At 37.3% G+C, this 21,809-nt stretch overlaps 1 protein-coding gene across 5 annotated transcripts in view; it reads left to right on the top strand.

Annotated features, from left to right (window-relative positions):
- Positions 1 to 21,809, top strand: part of ZNF385B (zinc finger protein 385B) — a 387,935-nt gene that overhangs the window by 108,697 nt on the left and 257,429 nt on the right. For all 5 annotated transcript variants that reach the window (XM_081052525.1, XM_081052524.1, XM_081052523.1 and 2 more), the window contains one exon: positions 582 to 895. In XM_081052525.1, coding sequence (XP_080908651.1) covers positions 628 to 895 — 268 coding nt within the window. In that variant the 5' untranslated portion in view covers positions 582 to 627. The remainder of the gene's footprint in view (positions 1 to 581; positions 896 to 21,809) is intronic.

Below are 21,809 nucleotides of genomic sequence, written 5' to 3'. Positions count from 1 at the left end.
TTCCACTTCTAGATTCATAACACCATTTATTCCTTCCTTCCTTCAGTAGATATTTTAATGCCTGTTATGTAAAAGTTGCTATTTTAGGCCTAAAGGATATCCAGAAATAAAGTTACGGCCCTCACAGAGCTCACACACTGTTGGGGAAACCAAAACCAAATAATTGCACAAATACCTATAAAATACACTGGTGATAGGTCCTATGAAGGGAGGTCACACAGCACTATTTGAGCATGTAACCGGAGATCTGTCTTGTCCCCAGGGTCAGACTGGTTCCTTGCAGAGAGCTGTGCTCCAGCTAAGATCTTAGGGGTGAGCAAGAATTAAAAGAGAAAAGGTGTTGAGAGGTGATGGGACGAGGGACAAGGGTGGAGGAGAAAGTGCTCCAGATAAAGGGCACACATGTTCAAAAACCATATTTGCTCAGTTAGGTACTCTAGATGAATTTTTCTGAGAGTGATCACTGAGTAGCTGGGGGACTTTTAGCTTAAACCACATCATGAAAATTAATTGTAATCATACTAGAAAATAAGAAGGCACGTGTTTCACAAGTAGTTGTACCTTCCTTTTTTTTTTTCTAGTGTGAAGTACTCCTTAAGCCCTGACAACTATCTTGAAGATGGAATTATGAATATGGCAACTTTTCTACGGGGCTTTGAAGACAAGGGGATAAAGAATGACAGGCCTGAGGACCAGTTGAGTAAAGAGAAAAAGAAAATTCTGTTCTCCTTCTGTGACGTGTGCAACATCCAGCTAAACTCTGCGGCCCAGGCCCAAGTCCATTACAACGGCAAGTCCCACCGCAAACGCGTCAAGCAGCTGAACGATGGCCAGCCCCAGGCCCCCGCTCAAGGTGGGCCACTGCTGGCCTGCCCCAGCAGCAGCACCAGCACAGGTAGGCGGGAGCGCCCTGGCTCCATTTGCTACTGGGAAAGGCTTCTGTTCTAGCAAATGAAGGCTTTAGAGCAAAAGTTATCTTTTACCTTACAACTACTACCGTAACAATACGTATTGTTTTCCATACAGGTAAAATCCAAGAGCTGTTTGTTACTTCTTAGTATATGTATTTATTATTAATATATATCTATTAGATACACACACATGCACACACACACACAGAATTTGTATATTGGACCATAGGCTTGGTTCTGTATCCCCATAGTATGTGAACATTTCTGAAAGTATTTTGAAATGTGTTTAAAATGGATCAGTGATATCAATATTTTCCTCCTTTCTGCAAAATTAGGCTGTGTTAGGTTTCCTTTGTCTGCTTTCTGTTGGGGAGCATACTACTAGATAGTATATAAAACGCTGCAGCTCTATTTATAACATCCCACAATGCAGAAAAGGAGCATTAATCTTGTGTGTTAGACTCGTTACATTCTTTCAGGAAGTTGTCAGCCACAGCTGCTTGCAAATGGGTGGTGTTCTAACAATAGGACCAGGCGTTGCCAAAACCAACAAGCCTTACCCCTGAGATCCTGGCACCACTGCAAACACTTTCCCTTGGCTGCCTCTCACCCTTTCACTTAGGAATTCTTGCTTTCCGGCATCTGCCCTGGATTCTAAACAGTCTTTCAAAGTCCTTTATCTTATCCTTGAGCAGCGAGTCCTCCTCCACTGGGAGGAGGGTGTCTTCACTGAGATACAACTGAAGAAAAATGTGAAATTTACTGTTATCCGTAGTGAAGAGTTCTACAAAAAGTGGGCCTCCTACCCAGGTTTACAGGAAGGCCAAGATAAGCCTCCACCTAAACGTGGGGGGAGAGCTCCAAATCCCACTCCAGCAAGTTTGCTCTGGTGATGAGACTGCAGCCTGGAGGGAGATGATGCGGAGCCGCCATTCGTTGGAATTTTCCTCAGTGCCGTTACGTAGTTTTAGATTTTGTGAAGTTATGCCATTATCCTTATTAAGTGCCACTGTAAATTGTTGTGTGTGCTGTAGATAAAAAGAAAGTTTATATTTCAAGGTGACCTAACTACTTTTTTACCTGGTATATGATGTAATTTCATAAGCTATTTACCCAATCGATACTTATCATGCTGTGAAAGACTTAGAGGAACTTATAGGATATAAGATACACACTTATTAAAATAATGAAAAATTACTTTTTAATTTTGCATGTATATATTATTGTGATAATTATAAATATTTACAGATACATTAATGCATCTGTAGTTACATATTAAAAATATAGTTGGTGTTAGGTTAAAAAGTGATTACTGCCTTATAACTAAATCAGAAAGCAGTTTGCCCTAAGTAAAGGTTTGCGTTACGTCTGTAAGAGTCCAAACATCTATGCCGAAAGTGAGGTGAACCTGTGGCTTCTGCTAAGTAGCAATATTCATAGCTAACATTAATACAGCATTTTCTCTGGGCCATGTTCTGGTCCCAAGAACTTTATATAGGAATTTTCTTGTCTAGTGTTGTCATCAGCCCTGAGGTAGATACTATGATTATCCATAATTTACAGACTAGGAACGGAAGCATAGAGAGAGAAAATCGTTGTCCACGTTCATATGGTATAAAAATGGCAAATCTGGAGTTCCAACTATCTTTAATGATGAAGTCCTTATTCTTTGTCACTGTTTTGCTGCTGTTTCCTACCATGCAATAACAATTGGGTTAAATTCTGACCTATGTGTTGTAATGTATCTGTGGTCACAAATGGTTGCTTAAATAGCAAACTGACTCACTTTGATGGATCTTGAAAACAGACAGGTAAGCTCTGATTATTAATTTCTCCGTTGTTCTCCCATGCTAAGGAAATTAGCTGGCTTACATAAAATAAATTTAGTATATATATACATAGATAATTACTAGTATATTCTGTAAGTAAAACATAGCTCATCATCTAGTAGAACACAATGTATTAATGTATAGAACAATGGGTAAGAAAATGAGACAGCTTTTCAAGTCGGTGTATTAGTCTGTATGAATGACAATTTTATATATTGATAATACAGCAATAATCCATTCTCAGAAGGCTTAGGTTTAGCATATGATTCAGACAAGTCATTTAACTCTTGAAAGTGATTAGTATTAATCCTCCCACCTGAAAAAAAAAAGAGTAGGTATAATAATTACTTCTTCTCTTTGAAATAGAAATTAAACATAGATGTATGTGCAAGGATGATTATGACATGGTTTATAATTCCACATGTTTGGTGTACCCTAAATGTCCAATAGCAGAGAGGTTAAATACTTAATAGTATGCTTATAAGATGAAGGACAGAAACTATAGTCATTAAAAATCATATTTCTGAGGAATACGTAATAATGGGAAATTGTCCATGATACCATGCTAAGGGAAACATCAGAAACTTAAGTGGGGTATACTTCAGGGTTGCTATGTGTACATGTGCATGTTACCTGGTATTTAGAGTTTCAACTCAATGAGAAGCAAGCCTAACATCGTTTTATTTTTTCAGTCACTTTCCTCAGTTTTGATCTATCTAACGTCTGTTTCCTGCTGGGTAGCAGCTCCCTTAACACCTTCTCAGCCCATAACTTCTCACTTTTGTATATTCAGAGGGACTCTGATTTAGAAGATTCAGTTCTATGTATAAAAACATCCATGTCATAGCCAAATGAAGATTTGGCCAGGCAGACCCTGGGGTTTAGAGTGGAGGGTGGGGCCCAGTCAGCTCTCATGCTGCCCTTCGGCCCAGGTGCTGGGGAACCACGGAGGGATGGTTGAGTGGAGGTATCCTCACCTTACAGCCTTGGCAAGGTTGCAATGCTATTCTTGGTTGGTGATTGCTATTCTTGTTGTCTCGATGGGTCACAGCGTGCTCCTAACAGACCCCGTGGTCCCTTAGGCATTGCGAGTCCCTGAGATTTAGCTGCATCTTTCAGCTTACCCCCAGTTGATAATAAAAGGCTCCGTTCCTCAACTGCTTGTGCCTCTTTCTCTCACATTGTGGCAGCCCTGGCAAGATTGTGTCCTCTGTTCTCCTCTGTGTATCAACTATTGGGACTTGAGGGCATGTACAGAATCCACCTGACAACTAACATCCCTCTTAAAAACCTAGAGCTGCTGGGCCCAGGCAGATGGACGTGGAGTGAGGTGTAGGGGCTCCTCCATATTTTTTTTCCCCTGCTTAGGAAGCACACGGGAGACTGGCAAGCTCACTGACAAAGCAGGTACCTAGTTAGGGAAAAAAACACTAGTCTCCTTTTTTGTGCCCATTCCTTGACTGTCGGGAGTGTTAGGGGCTGAATTGTGTCCCCCCAAAACAAGGTATGTTGGAGTTCTAATCTTCAGTACTTGAAAATATAACCTTATTTGAAGATAGAGTCTTTACAGAGGAAATTAGTTTACATTGAGGTTGTTAAGGTTAGGTTGACCCTACTCCAGTGTGACAGATGTCCTTATAAAAGGGGGAATTTGACATAGAGACACACACAGAGGGAAGATGATGCGAAGAGACAAGATGGCCATCTGCTAACCAAGAAGAGAGGCCTGGAACCGACCCTCTCCTCAGAGTCCCCAGAAGGAACCAGCCCTGCACCCCTTGATTTAGGACTTCTGGCCTCAGAACTGGGAGATGATAAATGTCTATTGTGAAGCCACCCAGCTCTTGGTATTTGATGACAACAGCCCTAGAGGTTAATAGAGGGAGGAACAAAGTAGCCTGTGTCCTCCCCAAAGGAGAAAAGATGTGACCGTAGAGATAACCTTCCAAGCACTATTAATTTTACAGGTAACTTCCCCTCCTCTCTCAGTCTTATTCTAGTGGTGGGGTTAGTAGGGGTGGGAGTGGGGTTCACAGGGTGGTGGCTGAGACTTGAGTAATTTCTCGGAATAAGTAACTGACCGCTAACCACTTGCAGTTCTAATTAATGAAATTAAACTAATAATCAGTAATAGAAAACCAATAGGAAAATTAAACAACATATCTCTTAAATAATGCATGAGTCAAAGAGGAAGACTCAAAAGAAATAAGAAACACATAGAACTGGATGAAAATGGAAAAACAACATATCAACATATGCAGAATATAATTAAAATAGTGCTGAGAAAGAAATTTATAGCACTAAGTGCTTATATTAGAATTGAGAAAAGGTCTCCAACAAACAAATCCCGACCTTAAGAAGCTAGAAGAGAAAAAAAATAAAGCAAGTAAAACTTGAGAAATCTGAGTAAGATTGGTAGATTGCATTCCTGTCAACATCCTGATTGTGATATTACTTTGTAGTTTCGCAGAATCTTCCCATCAGTGGAAGCTGGATAAAGTGTTCAAGGAAACTCTCTGTAGTGCTTCATACATCTGTATGTGACTCTCTAGTGATCGCAATAAAAATTTCAGTTAAAAAAAATCATGATAAAGGTGACTGTCTAAAATGCCCAGTCTTCTAATAGCATTATTAGGGGTGATAATGAACAAAAATTGGAGGGTTTGGCTTTTTAAAAATTATCAAATGTCTACTTTACAGAGATTACTAAAATAATCTCTTTAAGAGAAGTGTCAAGAGAAGATAGATTTCGAAATAAATTAATGGCAATGTGATCTGCTGAGAACAATGACAGATCTACATATGAGCTAGGTGTGGCACGGAGAAAGGAATGGTTAACTTTGAAAAGGTCAGGGAAGGCTTCCTGGAGGAGATGATATTTTAGGTGAATATTCAAAGATGAGTTTCAAGTTATTCAAGGGAAAAACAACATTCCAGGTAGAGGGGACAGCAAAGCAAATGCAGGTAGGAATAAACTACAAATAGTTTATTATTATTGGAGTGAAAGAAGATCCCTCTATCAAAGTAGAAAGTAGTTGTAACAGGAAGAAGTCTTCCTTGTCTTCTGGGTACAGAGGCCTAGGAAAAAACACAGCTGCCCAAACACACACATAGGAAAAATAAGGGATAAGGGACAGCTGCTAGAATTCAGAGCTCTCCTCAGTTCTCTTTCTCTCTCACTCTGGTTTATCACCTGGGGCCTCCCCATCAATTCCAGACATCCTAGCTTAGGTGTTTTTCCAGGATTCCACGTGACTGTACAGAGGTTATTTTCCATGACCTACTTACAGTTTCCCAAGTCCAGACAAAACTGACCATATATGTTTTCTATGTTTGGTGGCTAGCGACCCTCATCCTGCCCTTTGATATCAAAGGCCGAGACCTATTCTTTATCCTGGGTGCCTCCAGCTGTAATATTACCCCATCATTCCTATCCCATTCACCATTCTCATACTCATTCCCTGAGATGGACCTGAATTTCAAAAGTTGAAGCAAATGGTATGTGAATGACTGATAATCTAACATAGTGGTTCTCAAATTTTAGCATGCATCAGAATCACCTGAAAGGTGATTTAAAATAGGTTGCTGGGCTTCATCCCAAGAATTTCTTTTTCAGTAGGTCTGGGGTGGAACCTGAAAACTTGCATTTTTAACAAGTTCTCAGATGAAGAGGAAGGTGCTGGTCTGAAATCATACTTTGCCAACACGAATCTAACCCATCGAGGAAGATTTAGACCCAGAAAAGGAGCTTCTTACCTTAAATAAATCTGTAACCGGGAGATCAGAAAAAAGAAAGGTGGCCTTCTTGTGTTCCTTGTCTTCTCCTGGGGCATCCCCTGACCCAGGGAAAGAGAGGGACAATGTCATGGAAATAGAGTGATACAGCCAGCCTCTCCCTCTCCCAACCCCAGCAACCAATCCAGACCCCTAACTGGGAGCTTTAGAAGTAATTTTGCGCCTTCGACAGTATCTAAAAACAGTAAAGGCAGACTGAAAGGCTGCAGTGAAGTGGATAAATGGGGTCTCACCTTGTGGCAGGTATTGTGCTAAGTAGGTTACCTTGTTTGAATCCTCATAACAAATTTATGAGGAAGGTACTATTATTATTACATACAATGTGGATGAGGAATAAAGAGGTTAGGTAACAGCTGGCTTGGAAGAAGTCGGCCTGATTCTGTGGCCTGAGTCCTTACCATGGTGTCATTGTTTTTCATCTGTAAGATATGTTAGGTTGAGCAGAAATTACTTGGATTGTGCTTGCAGGTTACTGCTCAAACAGTGTACCTGATATGGAAGGTGAATCAGAAAACGAGAGGATGTAAGCTCTGTTTCTGGAGGCAGCCTGTTTGTGTGGAAAGGCCGGCTTTTGCTATTCAGAGCCTTTCCCCACATATAAATCAGCGACAGGTGATGCTCTGATAACCCCCCTCCCTTCCATTCAGAAACAGGTAAATCACCAGATAGAGTAATGCATGTTAACTTTATATTTTATTCTCCGTGTGTCCTCAGGAATGTTTGTGCCTGTCATGGAGAATAAAGTGGCCCCAAGGATAATGGTGGGGAGGCGTGCTTGTATTCTGGGGCGTTGGGTATCCATTTTTCCTCAGAATGGAAGGGAGTCTCTCTTAGGGGGACCTCTGATCCTGCCCTTGCCACTAGTTTGGCACAAACAATATTTAAAACTATGAAATATCAGGCCCAGAGTACGGAGGTTCTGCTGAATTGTGGTAAGAGAGACCATTTGTACTCGATCTGAGGTGTACTAGAGATAGAGGTTATCATGAAAAGACTGAAATAATGACTTCAGTCCTCACAACCCGCAAGATAGGTCTAATTTTCCTCATATTTCAAATCTAGAAACTGAGAATTAGAGCGATTTGGAGGCCTTTCCTAAGGCCACACAAAACTTCAAAGTCTAAGATCTTTCACTCTACATTACCTCTCATAGCTTTTAAAACATATTCTTCGCAAAGTGAAAATGAAAAGAATTCATGACTATTTTTTCATTAGCTAATGTTTGTTTTTTCCCTGTTGCATGCTAACTAAAATGTGCATTTTCTTTCTCACTTTCAATTAATTCCAAAATGATTTCTAATCATGTTTGAAGTTAAGCTTTTAAGACTAAGCAGGAGTTAGTCAAACAAAGAGAGTGGAAAACCATGATGCAAAGGGAGTAAAGAGAATGTTTGAAATCTTAAATTGAGAAAAAGCTTGGCATGTCTAAAAAGCTGAGATATGGCTGAAACTGAGTGAGAGAACTAGGAAGAAAAATAAGAGAAGTTGGGAAGGTAGGCAGTAGCCATTAGAAAATTTTTTTAGAAAAATAATACTTTATTTTAATCATGATTTTGTGGGTCAGAGACTGGGGCTGATCTCAGCGAGGTTGTTCTTATCCTGGACTCACTGGAGGTCGCTCACACAGATGCAGGCAGCTACACATCAGCTGGGTTGGGTGGCCTAAGATGACCTCCCACATGCGTCTGGCATTTGGTGCTGACTATAGGCTGGGTCACACTCACCGGTAAACTCTCCTCTTAGAATTGCTTTGACTAAGGTTCATCACACAGAGGTCACAGGTAGCGCTGCAAGACAGCAGAGCAGAAACTGCAAAACACTGCACTCTTTTGGTCAGGGCTAATCACAAGACCAGTCCAAATATCAGCTGTGGGAAAACAGACTGCCTCCTCATGTGAGAAGTGGCATCTTTTATTTGGCCTTGGGAATTTTGAACTGAGTTTGATTCTATTTTAAGTTGAGGACACTTAGGAAGTGGGGAGAGACGATAAGGGTGATAAAATCAGGGGACTTTGCCGCAGGAAGTAGAGGTAGTGGTTTGGAGGTGGAAATGGAAAGCAAGACTGGAAGATGCGTTGTCAGCTGGAGCATTGTATGGAGTGTTCTTTTCTTTGTTGCTATAGTCTGTGTTTCTCTTTGATGAGTCCAGGATCGTCAGCTGTTTTTTACCCACCTCCCTTCTAATGATTTCTTACTTTTATTCCTATTCTACATTGAAGAACAGCTTATAGAGTCAAGTCACTGTGATAGGTATTATGACTATCAAAGTACAAGGATGGGCTGTTAAAGACAATGGCGAAATTCTTCCCACTGCATCTCATATATATTGAAAATGTAACATTTATCCTTCAAAGTGTTTTCTCATTTTTGAACCTCAGAACTTAAACTTGAAATTGTAACACTATAAAATCACCACAAGATGGTGCCACAAGTACATTGAAAGGAAGATATTTTCCTTATTCCTAATCCCACAATATTTTGCTGGAATTTATTAATGAGTATGGAGGGCAGAAAAATACTTATAAATGAGTGAGGCTATGTGTGACATGAAAGTTGGCAAGAGCATGATCATTTGACATACTTTTCATGAGCATCTTCCATGTGTTAGGCATAATCTATAGTGGAGATATCAGTGGGGTGTGTGTGTGTGTGTGTGTGTGTGTGTGTGTGTGAGAGAGAGAGAGAGAGAGAGAGAGAGAGAGAGAGAGAGAGAGAGAGGGATAGGGGATATTTTTGTCCAGTTTTCAGGAATAAAAATTATTACTTAAGTATCTACTATTGCACTCTGTCTGGAAAAATTATAGTTCATTTTAAGAGATATTAGATACAAGCATAAATGTTTAATGATGCAAACATAGGTTTGTGTGATAAATGTAGAGATATGACTAGAATTCGTCAATATGATAATGTATTTTACTTTTGCAGTAGAAACATATGGTTTTCAATACTTGACTTTTCTTCATTTTTGTTGAGTCAGTTTGCCATTTATCATTTAACCAAGAAATGTTTTGCAAAATATAAGTAACATGGTGAAAGTATAACAAATCCTTAGAGAAGTATCAGTGAGTATCTACCAGTCAGTGCACTAAGTAAATAAAACATTTCAGTGTGGAGGAAGGTAGGTTAAATGATTTATAATGCATTTATTTCCCTAGATCCCTTAATTATAAGTCCATAAAAATCTTTTCATGGAATAATTATATAGCCTTTTTTTAATGACTTCCTACACTATTTAATGAAAGGGCAGACTTAGAAAGGGAAAAGGTCTTGGTCAAAATATACAAAACTGGACTCTTGGAAAAAGGGTATTTGATTTCCTTGGTATAAATCTCAGATCCTTATGAGAGAGCCCAGGAATTGTCTCTTATTTGGAATAATTCAGACCTAGTGATGATACAGAAGGAATATCGGTATACATTTCAGAGTCTTTGTCTTACCCAGGATTGATCACTGTAAGTTTTCAAGTATTTTACTAAACCTGAATTTTATTCTCTCAAACAAGAATAAAGTTATTCTCCACATCTGTACTCCCCATGTAAATTTAACTGAGATTTATGTTCTAGAGTTTATAAAGATTGAGGTTCCCTGTGAAGGAGAGAAGAGCAACTTGGAAATAGGATGAAGATTGAAGTTAAAACTCCAACCCCCAAAATGCTTTGAGATAGAGCCCAATCTTTTTGGATGGTATTAGAAGTCTAAAATTACACCTAAGGTAGACATGAAAAAGTCACTATAGAAGAGCTTCATGTTTTTTCTGTACATATGGTTTAAAATGTCAATTATATAAATACAGACTCGAAGGAATCATATATAAAGTATGAGTTTGAATGGGACTTAAAAAAAACAAAGAATTAGAAGGACATTTTTAGTGGACTGATAGTCTATTATATTAAGAATGCTTTGGACTATAAACTTTTTTCCCTTCCCTTTAGATCATCTTTTTTTTTTAAAAAAAAAAAGTACTTTCAGGTGTACAAAACAACATAATGATTAGACATTTACACCCCTCATAAAGTGATAACCCCAAGTCTACTTCCCATCTGACATCATACACAGCTATTACAATATCATTAACTATATTGTCTGTGCTGTACTTACATCCCGTGACTACTTAATTATAGTTGACATTCAGTATTATTTTATATTAGTTTCAGGTGTACAGCACAGTGGTTAGACATTTATATAATCTGTGAAGTGATCTCCCCAATAAGTCCAGTACCCATCTGACACCCTACATAATCTTTACAACATTACACTGTAAACTTTCAGATATGTGTATTAGCAGATAATATTTCATCATATCATGTCTTGGTTTTTAGATTTTAAAACCAAGTACTAATATGATTCAGTGTGGAAACTGAATCATGGGCAATTATGGGAAGTGTTTGGGTGGCTGAGTGATTTGAATCATCAAAGCCTCACTTAATATCTTGGTGTCTTCTTATAATAGAACCTATTTTTCTCCCGTGTGTGTGTGTGTGTGTGTGTGTGTGTGTGTGTGTGTGTGTTTATTACCTATTTTAAACTAATCTAGGGAGAAAAGCTTTTGATAGCAGGCTCAATAGAAAGTCAAAATTGGTTGGTTCATTTCCTCCCTGGGGCATGAATGTGTTGTCACTTTGACTGACCAACTTTCTTCATGAAGATTTTCCACTTTCATACTTTTACGGTATCAAAGCCAAGGAGGCTGGTGAACATCCCCAGTTAGGCATCCCTGTGGAATGTTAAAACTGACCCTGGGATTGGGGTTTATCCGTGACACTTACAGTTTTTCTGGAGCTGGTTCTTAGTCCAACTGTGAAATATGTTTGCTTTTCTCCTGATTATGTGAGGAGTTTGGAGGAACTGGGTGAGCTGGTTATCGTATGTTTTTATGGGCTGACTGTAATGGCATTTACATCATGTTGACACACTTCATTTCCAGAGCCTGCCCCCTGGTGAGTTTGCTTTGCAATCCAGAGATCTTGTCCTACAGATGCTGTAAGTTAATTTTTTTCTGATGAGGACATGACATAAAAATGTCCAAGGAGATGCTGATTTTGATCCTGGGGAGTTTCCCACTCGAGGTAACCAGTTACTTTTAGAAGTTGCAATAATTCCATTAAACTCCCAGCGCACTATTTTGGTTGCTAAAGAAAGAATTCACTAAATTATGTTGTACTTTACAAAACCAATAAATGCAGTTTCCATCTTTACATGGAAAATGACTTTGTGATTATATTCTAGAAACTAAGAGTAGAGCCCCCACACTATGCTATACTTTGTACAGTGAATAGGAAGACCAGTGTTATAATAAACGCCTCTGAGACTCCACCCCACAGCAAATCTGAACCCCAACAGATACACGAGACACGTTCTTTTGGGGGGATTACCTATAGTTTATGTTTTTAATAAAATTGTGTATATTTAAGGTACACAACACGATTTGGTATATATTTACATAGTGAAATGATTACTACAGTGAAACCAATCAACGTATCTATCTCCCAACATAGTCACTTTTGTGTGTGTGGTGAGAGCACCTGAAATCTACTCTCTTAGCCAGTTTCCAGTATTCAGTGCAGTGTTATTAACTACCGCCATCATGTTGTACCGTAGATTGCTAGCTTATTCATCCTACATGACTGCGACTTTGTACCTTTTGACTAAGATCTCTTAGAAGGTGTTGAGTGATATAGATCCAAAGCCTTAACTCTAGTGTCAATGCTATGTTAGGTTATTGATATACTTATTATAAAAAGTATTTATTTAGGAAATATACTCATAGGAAAACTCCAGTAAATACAACATAATACATTTCTTAGGAATATTTTTTAAATGTATTTTAAAGTTAAACAATTTGAATATTGAAGGTAAAGAATATAATACCCGTTTTATACAAGTGATTTTGCAGAATTCCTATACTACATAGTATATAAAAATAAATATATACTATGTAAAAATAAAATAAGACCCTTTACTTCATAAGGTGAAGCTTATTTTTTGTTTCTGACATTCTCACATGGGTTGTTATAGACATTTTGCTTTAGGGTACAATGAGAAGAGGGTGAGATCACCCAATGTTTTAAGCCTTTTTCTGAAAGAATGTTTTTTCCTTTTAAAATTTCCTTTTGAAAATTATAAAGTAAGTTGTTAAAAAATGTTTATGTCAAGTACCTTTCACATTACTGTGTATGAGTTAGGCAATCAATGAGTGGTTGATACTATCTTTCCGTTTTGTTCTTTTCTTGGCACAGTAGTTCTGAATGGCTTCTTCTTCCCTTCCATTCCCATGGCCTAGTTTTGTCATTTTGCATTATGGCTACATCTCTGCTCTGCTTTGTGCCTTAATGGCATCTTCTCTTGTATTTTTGTCCATCCTCTTAATGCAATGCTAATCTCCAAATCTCTTCCCTTAGCAAGAGAACATGTGCTTAGGTGTCATTTCCCAATCCTTAACCTTATAACAGTTTAGGTAAACATTTCTACAGGTTCTACAGGAATCTCTTACCTACAATTCCTGAAATTCAAGAAGCTAGGAAAATAAGCAAGTTTTGTAATTCATATTGATGTGAGGTTAATGATCGTCTTTATCCCATCTAGCATTAATATGCACATGTTTTGCTACAGAAATGTTAATGTGTCTGATTGTGGAGTGTTACCACAGACCTCACTGGAGTTATTATACAATTCATGGTATATGCAGAGTATTATCTTTCTAAAATTTGGAAGCCTTTGAATTCTGAAATGGATCTGGCAGTAAGGGTATTAGATAAGAAGTTGAGGAACTGTCATCAAATATTATGGTTTCATTTTAAGCTGTTATTCCTAAGGAGCTGCATGTATGGTAATAAAAGAATTTTAGGCACACAGTCTCTCATGGACTATTTCCTAGCATAAGAAAAGGAGAGAGAGAGAGAGAGAGAGAGAGAGAGAGAGAGAGAGAGAGAGAGAGAGAGAGAGCAATTGCTGAATCAGTGATGTCCAGTATGATTTTTCACAGTACACTCAAATGTTATCTTAGGGTCTTCATGAGGCACAAAACGAATAGAATTCAGACAGCCTAAGTAGCTACATAAGATTAGTGCATCTTCTGTGATGTGGGTACACAAGCACACACACACGCACACACGCTTCACGCTCACTCACTTGTGTGCATGTCCACTCATGTATGTCTGTAACTATCTCCAAAAAAGGGTGTCTAACCAGTGGCTCCTAAGGAGTCTACTCTACACACAGGGACTGTACCACAGGGATATTCATGGGTGTTCAATGTTTAACATTGCTCCGAACGCTGTGTTATGTAAATGTATGTTGTGGCATATTGCTGATTTCTACACAGATATTAATATTTTGGATTGTGCTAAATATGGCACTTAAGAGCGATTAGTATTACTAGAACAGAACACAATCATTTGCAGAAGATTCTTAAATCACAAATTGCTTTTATTGGATCCTGATTTGCTTTGCTTTAGAGATTCAGTGAGAAAAAAACCCATTTAAAAAAAAATGAATAGAGCCTTAAAGTGTGCTGTATCGATGCTGTCTATTAGGAATTCCTTCCAGTACTTTTTGTGATTTTTGATAAATGTTTTATGTCCTTTTTGCTTTTCACTTTGCATGCACACGTCAAAGCTCTGTCTCTTGTCTCCAATCATTGCTGCTACTTTCTGGGCTATAGCTACCTTGTTCCTTTTAAGATTATGTCAACAGGCTCTTGCATCTTATACTAATGAAAGAGAAAGGATGGTGAAAGGTAAAGATAAATTTGGGGTGTCTGGGGTAGGCAATGTATGGATTTAACCATAGAGTTTTAAAAAATGTTAAACAGTCAAAGACTATGGTGTTAAAAATATTCTCTACCTTGTATGTTTATTTTCTTGTTACACAGAATACATTTAAATTTTTTATCATTTAAAAATTTGTTTTAGAGTAGAAGTGATGGTATTTTGCCTTGCTGCTAGCACAGCCCTGCACATTTTTATTATCATTATTATTTTAATTTAAAGACAGGCACATGGGGGGTTAAAGGATAGTTAAACTTGCTCTTTAATGAATATCTGTGTCAAATAGATGGACGTGTGTGTGTGTGTGTGTGTGTGTGTGTGTGTGAGAGAGAGAGAGAGAGAGAGAGAGAGAGAGAGAGAGAGAGATAATTGTAATAGCCTCTAGTGATTTCATTTGTCTATAGAGAAGTCCAGGAACCTACAGCTATTTTGATTTTGCAGCTTTTATGATAAGTCCACATAATACAGACTACTGATTTCTTCTCTGTATCCAGCTCATTGTTGAAAAGCCAGAGCTATTTTTACCATTTACACAATTTCAGTAGATGAGTCTTCATTCCACAAGGTTTGGTGCTAAATCTGTGGAGCCTTTCGTAATCATATCCTTTTTGTGGTTTGCTTGAATTTGATCACACTGGCTGATTTCATGCATTGATAATGAAGGCTTAGGTTGCCTGTTTCTCGGCTTAAATCCACCTCAGACTTGTAGGTTGACAGTGCTTCTGGTTTCAGCACGCGTGGAGATAGAGAATTGAAATTGCTCTGCTTTCTTTACAAATGACTCAGAGTGTGCTTGTCCTTCCCTAAAATGTTGCCAGCGTGTAAAGGATTTTCAATGAGCAGTGCAATAAGCCAGCATCTGGGAAGGTTTGGAGCTGCACTGCTCTAGTGTGGTACTGTCATACAGATCATCAGGGCTGGAGCCAAGTCTCGGTAGCACCGAGCATTACACTGGTCACATACTGGAAGTTTTGTTCCTGCAACTTGGTTGCTTGCGAAGCTGGTGGAAGCCCTGCCAGGATGTGGAGTGGACTTCCTAGCAGAGGTGAGGATTTTTATTCTAAAACTTGGATGCCGGGTTCTGCGGTCTCCGTAACAGATTGTTTGGTACACTATGTGGAATCTTGGGGAGTTATCAATTGTGTTTTTCACGTCTTGCTGACAGATCCAAAGGGGCAGCACTGAAGAGCAAAATATATGATTCTTTCATTTTATTGGGGACTAACTCCTTAAATGGGTGTGATAGCATTCTTCTTTTTTTTTCCCCTTTTTTTCTGTGCTAGCTGTTTGCCGAGGACATCTTACCAGGAGGTGACTTCCTTTGCATTTTAAACATTCAGAACAAATCAGTGATATTGTGCGGTTTGCTGTCATTACATTAAGTAGGTAATTAGCAGTGGTATTATGTGCTTCATGTGTACAAAATAAAGGCTCTGAACTAGAACTTTGTAGAATCTTTGACTTGAAAAATATATAGGAGGAAATCAGTGATGTTTACGAGATAACTAAGAAAGTAAGTGAAATGCATTACATACTGGAGTTGACGCCTTGTTAAGCTTGACATCATTAAGAATTAAAAGTTATGACCTGTCATGCACTGGACAACCTACAGTAATTGATTTCTGGAGATGGTATACTGAGTGAGAGAAGAAAATTAGCAGCATTTTCTCATAAAGCATGTTTTAATTTGATGTGACGTTTTAAATGTAGCAGATTTTATCATTTAAATGTAAATAAAGTACTGACACTCACCTGGGAAGTTAAATGACTAGATTGTCATGCCCAGAAAGGTTTGATGTGGCATTATAAGTATGGAGTATTTGAAAACCAACTGGATAAGGGCAAACTCAAAGTTAGTCTCTGAGTCGATGGAGTCCTATTTCTCAGGCTCTTCTAAACTCTAATTCCTACACGATGAGAAGCTGTTTCTAAAGAAGAAAGGGCTGTGACAGTTATAATGTATTCAAAACGCAGTATGCTTATTAAGTGTCTGTTTAGTACGTTAGGTCTGCAGAGAAATCTATTTTTATTTGATTGAGAGCTAACATGGCACATTGGGAATGTATAGATGTGTGTGTGTGTGTGTGTGTGTGTGTGTGTGTGTGTGTTTCCTGCTAAAATTATTTGAGGCAGCTGTTTTATGGCTTTTAACTCTAAAGTTAAAGATAAGTGTGTATTTGTTTGACAGAAGATTCGAGAACCCCATTTACTGACAGTACATGTAAAGCTTGGCTAAGCAGACGCATCAGGAGCAAACCATTTGTGTTCGCCAATCTGTCTCAGCGAGTCCCAGGGCCACTATCTTGCTAGAAGCCACTGTGTGCTTTTGAAAGCATGAAATTAGTTTTATACTGAGCACATGGTTTCTCATTTAGCAGCTCTTTTTATGGTAATGGTCAATTTATGGTTCACTGCCAGGATTTCGGTGTTCTGTCAAAGTTGATAGCTTCTGCTAAGGTGTCTCTATGAGATAAATTTTTTAAAAAGTAGAATGGGGGCCAAGTGACCCAATTAGACCCTTAAGAAGAGACTCTTACCTTCAACCTAGTCTACTTTCTGAATGCATTGTCATTTCTCCAAATTTCCTTTATGTTGTTTAATCCAAGACCTACAGATTTAAAGTTGTTAACATTTCCCACTTTGGACCTTATTTTACATGTGTCATCACAATACCATAGTTATATTTTGAGATGTAAAATGTTTGTTCAACTTTTTACAATGCATTTGTAGAAAACCACTCTATTAGTCCTGGCCATATTGTGTAATTTGTCATTAGGCTTATCTGCTTGTTTCTTAGTACATCCTATACCATTTTCGGATATAATGCAAGGCTTTTATATATTTTATAGTTGATATATATTACTCATATTTTATTATACATATACGTGCTATAGGAGGAGGGTTAATTAAGGAATAAAATTAAACTATGTCATGATACATTAAAAATGTTGAAAAATGTCTTCTTTTATAAAACTGCCTCATCTTGACAAATAAAACCTTTCAAATGCTAAAATTATAGAAATATTAAAAAATAGTTTTTGTTTCTACAGCGTGTTTATAGATGAAATGTACTTGTAGATGTTGATTTCCTAGTAAAAGAATGATTTCCTTAGTTTTTTTATTTTCATCCGAAAATAAACCTTTTGAGTTTTGTTGGTCATAATGCATTTTGAAATAGACATGATCAAAATTAACTACCAATGACATTTAAGGAAGTATTTATTCTTTGCCTGGTTGTAATGGATATACATATATATGATATAAAGGTGGATTAGGGTACACGTTTGAATGATGCTCTTATACTTTTTCTTCCATATAACCTTGATAAAGGAACTGAAAACACTTCTGAAATCTTGAATTTTGTGATTTTTTTTTCTTGTTAACCTTGGATCTGTACCTAGGTTAAGTGATTTCACATGCTGAGCATTCAAGATAAAATGTTATTTATTGAAATGCAGGGATATAATATGTACCATTATAATTTGAAAAATTTTTTTTTAGATAAAGCATAATTTTAAACAACTTCGTTGTCTTTTGTTCTTTTGGGAATGTCATGCCACAAGTCATCATCAGATTGCCAGGGGGATTTTGTTTTAGATTTTTACTTACGGATAAGTATATAATATTTCTCACTTCCCCAAAGCCCATGAAACAAATTGAGTTTTGGGTTGAGATTTAGAAAGTTAGAAGGGCATTGAGATTTTCTCTTTGAATTTCCTGACGATGTAATGTGTTTAGTAAATGAAACCTTTTAAGAAGTTTTAGAATGTCAGAATCCTCTTAGAATAGTGAAACATCACAGTACACAGATCATAGAGAATTTACTACAGGAAGCAAGGGATAATTTAGCATATCTGCCTGAAGTCTTAGCAGTAATTTCTCTTTCACAAGAAGTTGAATTTAGAAAGTTATCATAAGGATGGGAGATTCTCATGCTTCTCAGTGATTTACCTGCATCTTTTCACTTTTATATCAAGAGATAACAATCTTGAGTTTCCGTCAGGAGATTTAAAACATGGTTAGTTATGAAATATTATTGATGTAGTAAACCTGCTTTAGTTGAGAAACACGATTGCAAAATTAAAGTACTCTTCAAGTTCATTGAGCTTTCCCAATGTATACGTTCAGTAGTTTGGACTATTTATGTAGCTTATATTTTGTTTTCAGGTTTGTTGATGTGGTGATGAATAATTTTTAGTATGACCCATGCAATATTTTGGAAATACCTTTACTAAGTATGATTGTTTGTTTAGCTGAAATTCAAATTTTACTGAGTGTCCTGTATTTAATATGGGAATCCTCCCTAGTTTCTAAATAAGAAAGCGAGTCTCCAAAAATTACCTAGATAATTGAGTCAAAGCCAAAGCCAAAATAGAAGCTTCAAATTCCTAGCAAAGCAGTTGTTTTCTACTGTTAGAATTTATTCTTGGAAATTTCTATGATAAGAAAATTTCCATTTGAAAAACCTAAAATGATATAAAAAAATAGGATTGGTGGAGCAGAAATCCTGAGTAAGGATATGAAAGCCTCCTGTACATACTGAGATAAAATAATAAAGGCAGCATATTAAATAATAGCTATCAGTAACATTTTAAATAAATAACATTGAGAATTGTCCAGTTAATTTCCAGTGGTTATGACTTGCCAACTAGAACATTTTCAGGATTGTCTTCTCTTAACAGGTTTGCGGTGCTTATAAATTAATTTTGTTTTGCTATAGTTAAGATGCCTAATGAGAGATCCCTCCCTCAATGCCCCCCTCAACCCCTCTATCTGGATTTCATTCAAATGTTCATAGTCCTTTTGATTTTAGGACTCTTGCTTTTGACTGCCACTTTCTAGGTTTCTCAGAGAGGCAGAGTAACTTGCAAACGTGATCTAGAAGAAAAATCTATGAGATACGTTAATTACTCGGTGCACCATAGTTGAATAAAATAGAACAGAGATAATATTTATTGTGTACCTAGTATGTGCCTCATATGCTGTAAAAATGTTTATAGGCTGGTTTTTATTGAATTTTTAAATAACTTATTAATGTATCAATGTAATACCCATTGTACAGATGCTAAGCTATTTATCAGAAACACTGTTCCCAGCCCAGAGTTACTCCAATTGTAATGTCACCACAACAGAGCACAACATTCTGTCCTGGCTCTGAATGTCACTCTTACAAATCTGGCAACCTCTACACAGGACAATAAAGGAATAAAGGCTCATTCATCTTCCTTCACTTCATCCAAGGATGTAGCGGAAAACCCTCTGTGCTCACTCAGTCTTCTATGTTACCTTTCTTTACTCTTTTCACTTTCTAGTATCCCGCCCCCACCACTGTGTTTATAAATATCCCCAACAGGAGTGACTAGACATCAGTGTATAATTTGTTTCTCAAAATGAGAAAAAACATACAGAAGTGAACTTACATATACTGTAACAAAATGTTTGTGTTAGGCAACCTTTCAGTTGATTAGTGAATAATGTAGAGCAGAGGTTTGGAGCTAACCTTTTTTGTACCCAGTGTAAAATGCCACCTCGGTTCTTTCTTCGTCAGTCATGTGACATGTCAAACCAGGAAATCTATTTTGAGACCAAATTCATCAGTTGAATGTGAAAGCAATGAACCCAGTTTTTGGAAGTGGATTAAATCTGCCAGCCCAATCACGAACTGTTCAGTAAGCCATATCTTCTTTCAGTTAAATGGTACCCCCAATGATCTATGTCATTTCTCAATGTCGTTAGTCCTATAAGACAAATTCTAATTAAGACAAATGTCTATTAACAGTATACCATTATTTCAATATTACTTTGGATCTCAAAAGATATTATTTTTTTGCCTCACTGCATCAATCCATTTTCCAATTTGCCTAGTCATAAAAGTTACTGTCTTAAACATTACTTCTTCAAATTGCTTAAAATCATATTGGTGGCCTTTTCTGACATATAAACTCTGTTCTTTGGGAAAAGATTCTAATTCCTCTTTACCTTAAATATTACCCCAGTCTCCATGTCAGCTCCAGTTTATTCCTAATTATATCAATCCTATTTGTCTGTGTGGCCTGTTTGTTATGGTAAAATACCAATGTGAATCCATAATCTAAATCTAAATTACTAAATATCTTCCAAAAACATTTTTTTCTTTGCAAGTATAAATTTTTTAGAAAAGTCACCAGTGGGTAAGTTAATGTTACATAGTTTGAGAGATTCTATTTCTTTTAATTTCCTATAAGGTGAAATTGCTCAATAGCTACGTTTTCTTGGTAAATGGCCATTAAATAATAAATAGATGCCTCCCCCAGGGAACTCCTGTTCATTCAAAGTGAGGAGATTTCTGTCTTCTGATTACATCCAGGGAGTCTGCAACACCACTGGGGCACTTAGTCGAACACTTTTGGGCTGACGTTTCAGAATGGTATGTGAATTTCACTAGGAGATCTATAGTAGTTCTTTTTTTTTTTTTTTTTTCATTTTCTCTGATCCACTCTTTGGTAGTGTTGGTTTTTATAGAGGATTATGGAGGGAATGAATTTACATCTTATAATCTTCTGTTTCTTCCAGCAAGTCAAGGTGGTATTTCTTTACTCAAGTTTTATTTGAGGAGTACTGGAAAAGGGAGCCTGAATTTTAAAGAAATGTCAAAATATTCAGGAGTAAGCAGATTCAGAAGTGAATCCACAGGGACTTCTTATTTTGGCATTTTTCTGCATTGTATGTAGTTTTATTACTGCACAATGGGTAATACTGTATTCATGATTAATTAGTTAACTCTTGCTGAACTGGAGCCTTTGGATTTTGTGTGGTTTAGGTACACAACCACTTTTATGTATATTAGGGGAGCAAACAGTGGATGTCACTCTGTGTATACAGTAGTTGGAAATCCTATAGTGGGTTGGGAATCATTCTGTAATTGGGGTAAAGAGAAAATAGGGATGGCTTGGAAGTGACCTCTAACACTTATTTCACTTCAGCTACTACTGATTTAACCAGTATCAGATCAGTATCAGTAAATTTTGTTATTGTTCTTTTTTAATCAAGTGAATGTAGTAAATAGTGTACAAGAGGGCTTAGTATTAACAGCAGTGATAACTAATACTTTCAAGCTACCTATATGACAGACTCTTTATATGTATAAACTCATTTAATTCGTGTAACAGCCCTATAAGTAAGTTCTATTATACCTACATCACAAGTAGGGAAACAAGTACAGAAAAGTTAGCTTACCTGCCCTAAATCATCCAGGCAACTCAGCTGTGATTTGAACCCTGGCAGTAGAGCTCCAGAATCCATAGTTTTTACTATTGCCCGAGACTAACTCTCTGTAAGACATTAAACAAAATCTTTGTTGATATTATTTTATGGACAAAATATAAACTGTAAACTGAATGATAATGTGATTTAGTGGCTTTGTAACTGGTTGAATGCCTATACTCAAGTGTACCTGGCCAATATTAACTTACTCGTAAGGTAAGGTTCCCAGGACTCAGTAGTGACTTGGTAAGAGCACCGATGACCTG

Source organism: Rhinolophus hipposideros, assembly GCF_964194185.1.
Source record: "Rhinolophus hipposideros genome assembly, chromosome: 6".
NCBI classification, from domain to species: domain Eukaryota; kingdom Metazoa; phylum Chordata; class Mammalia; order Chiroptera; family Rhinolophidae; genus Rhinolophus; species Rhinolophus hipposideros.
This window is presented reverse-complemented; position numbering and strand designations above follow the sequence as displayed.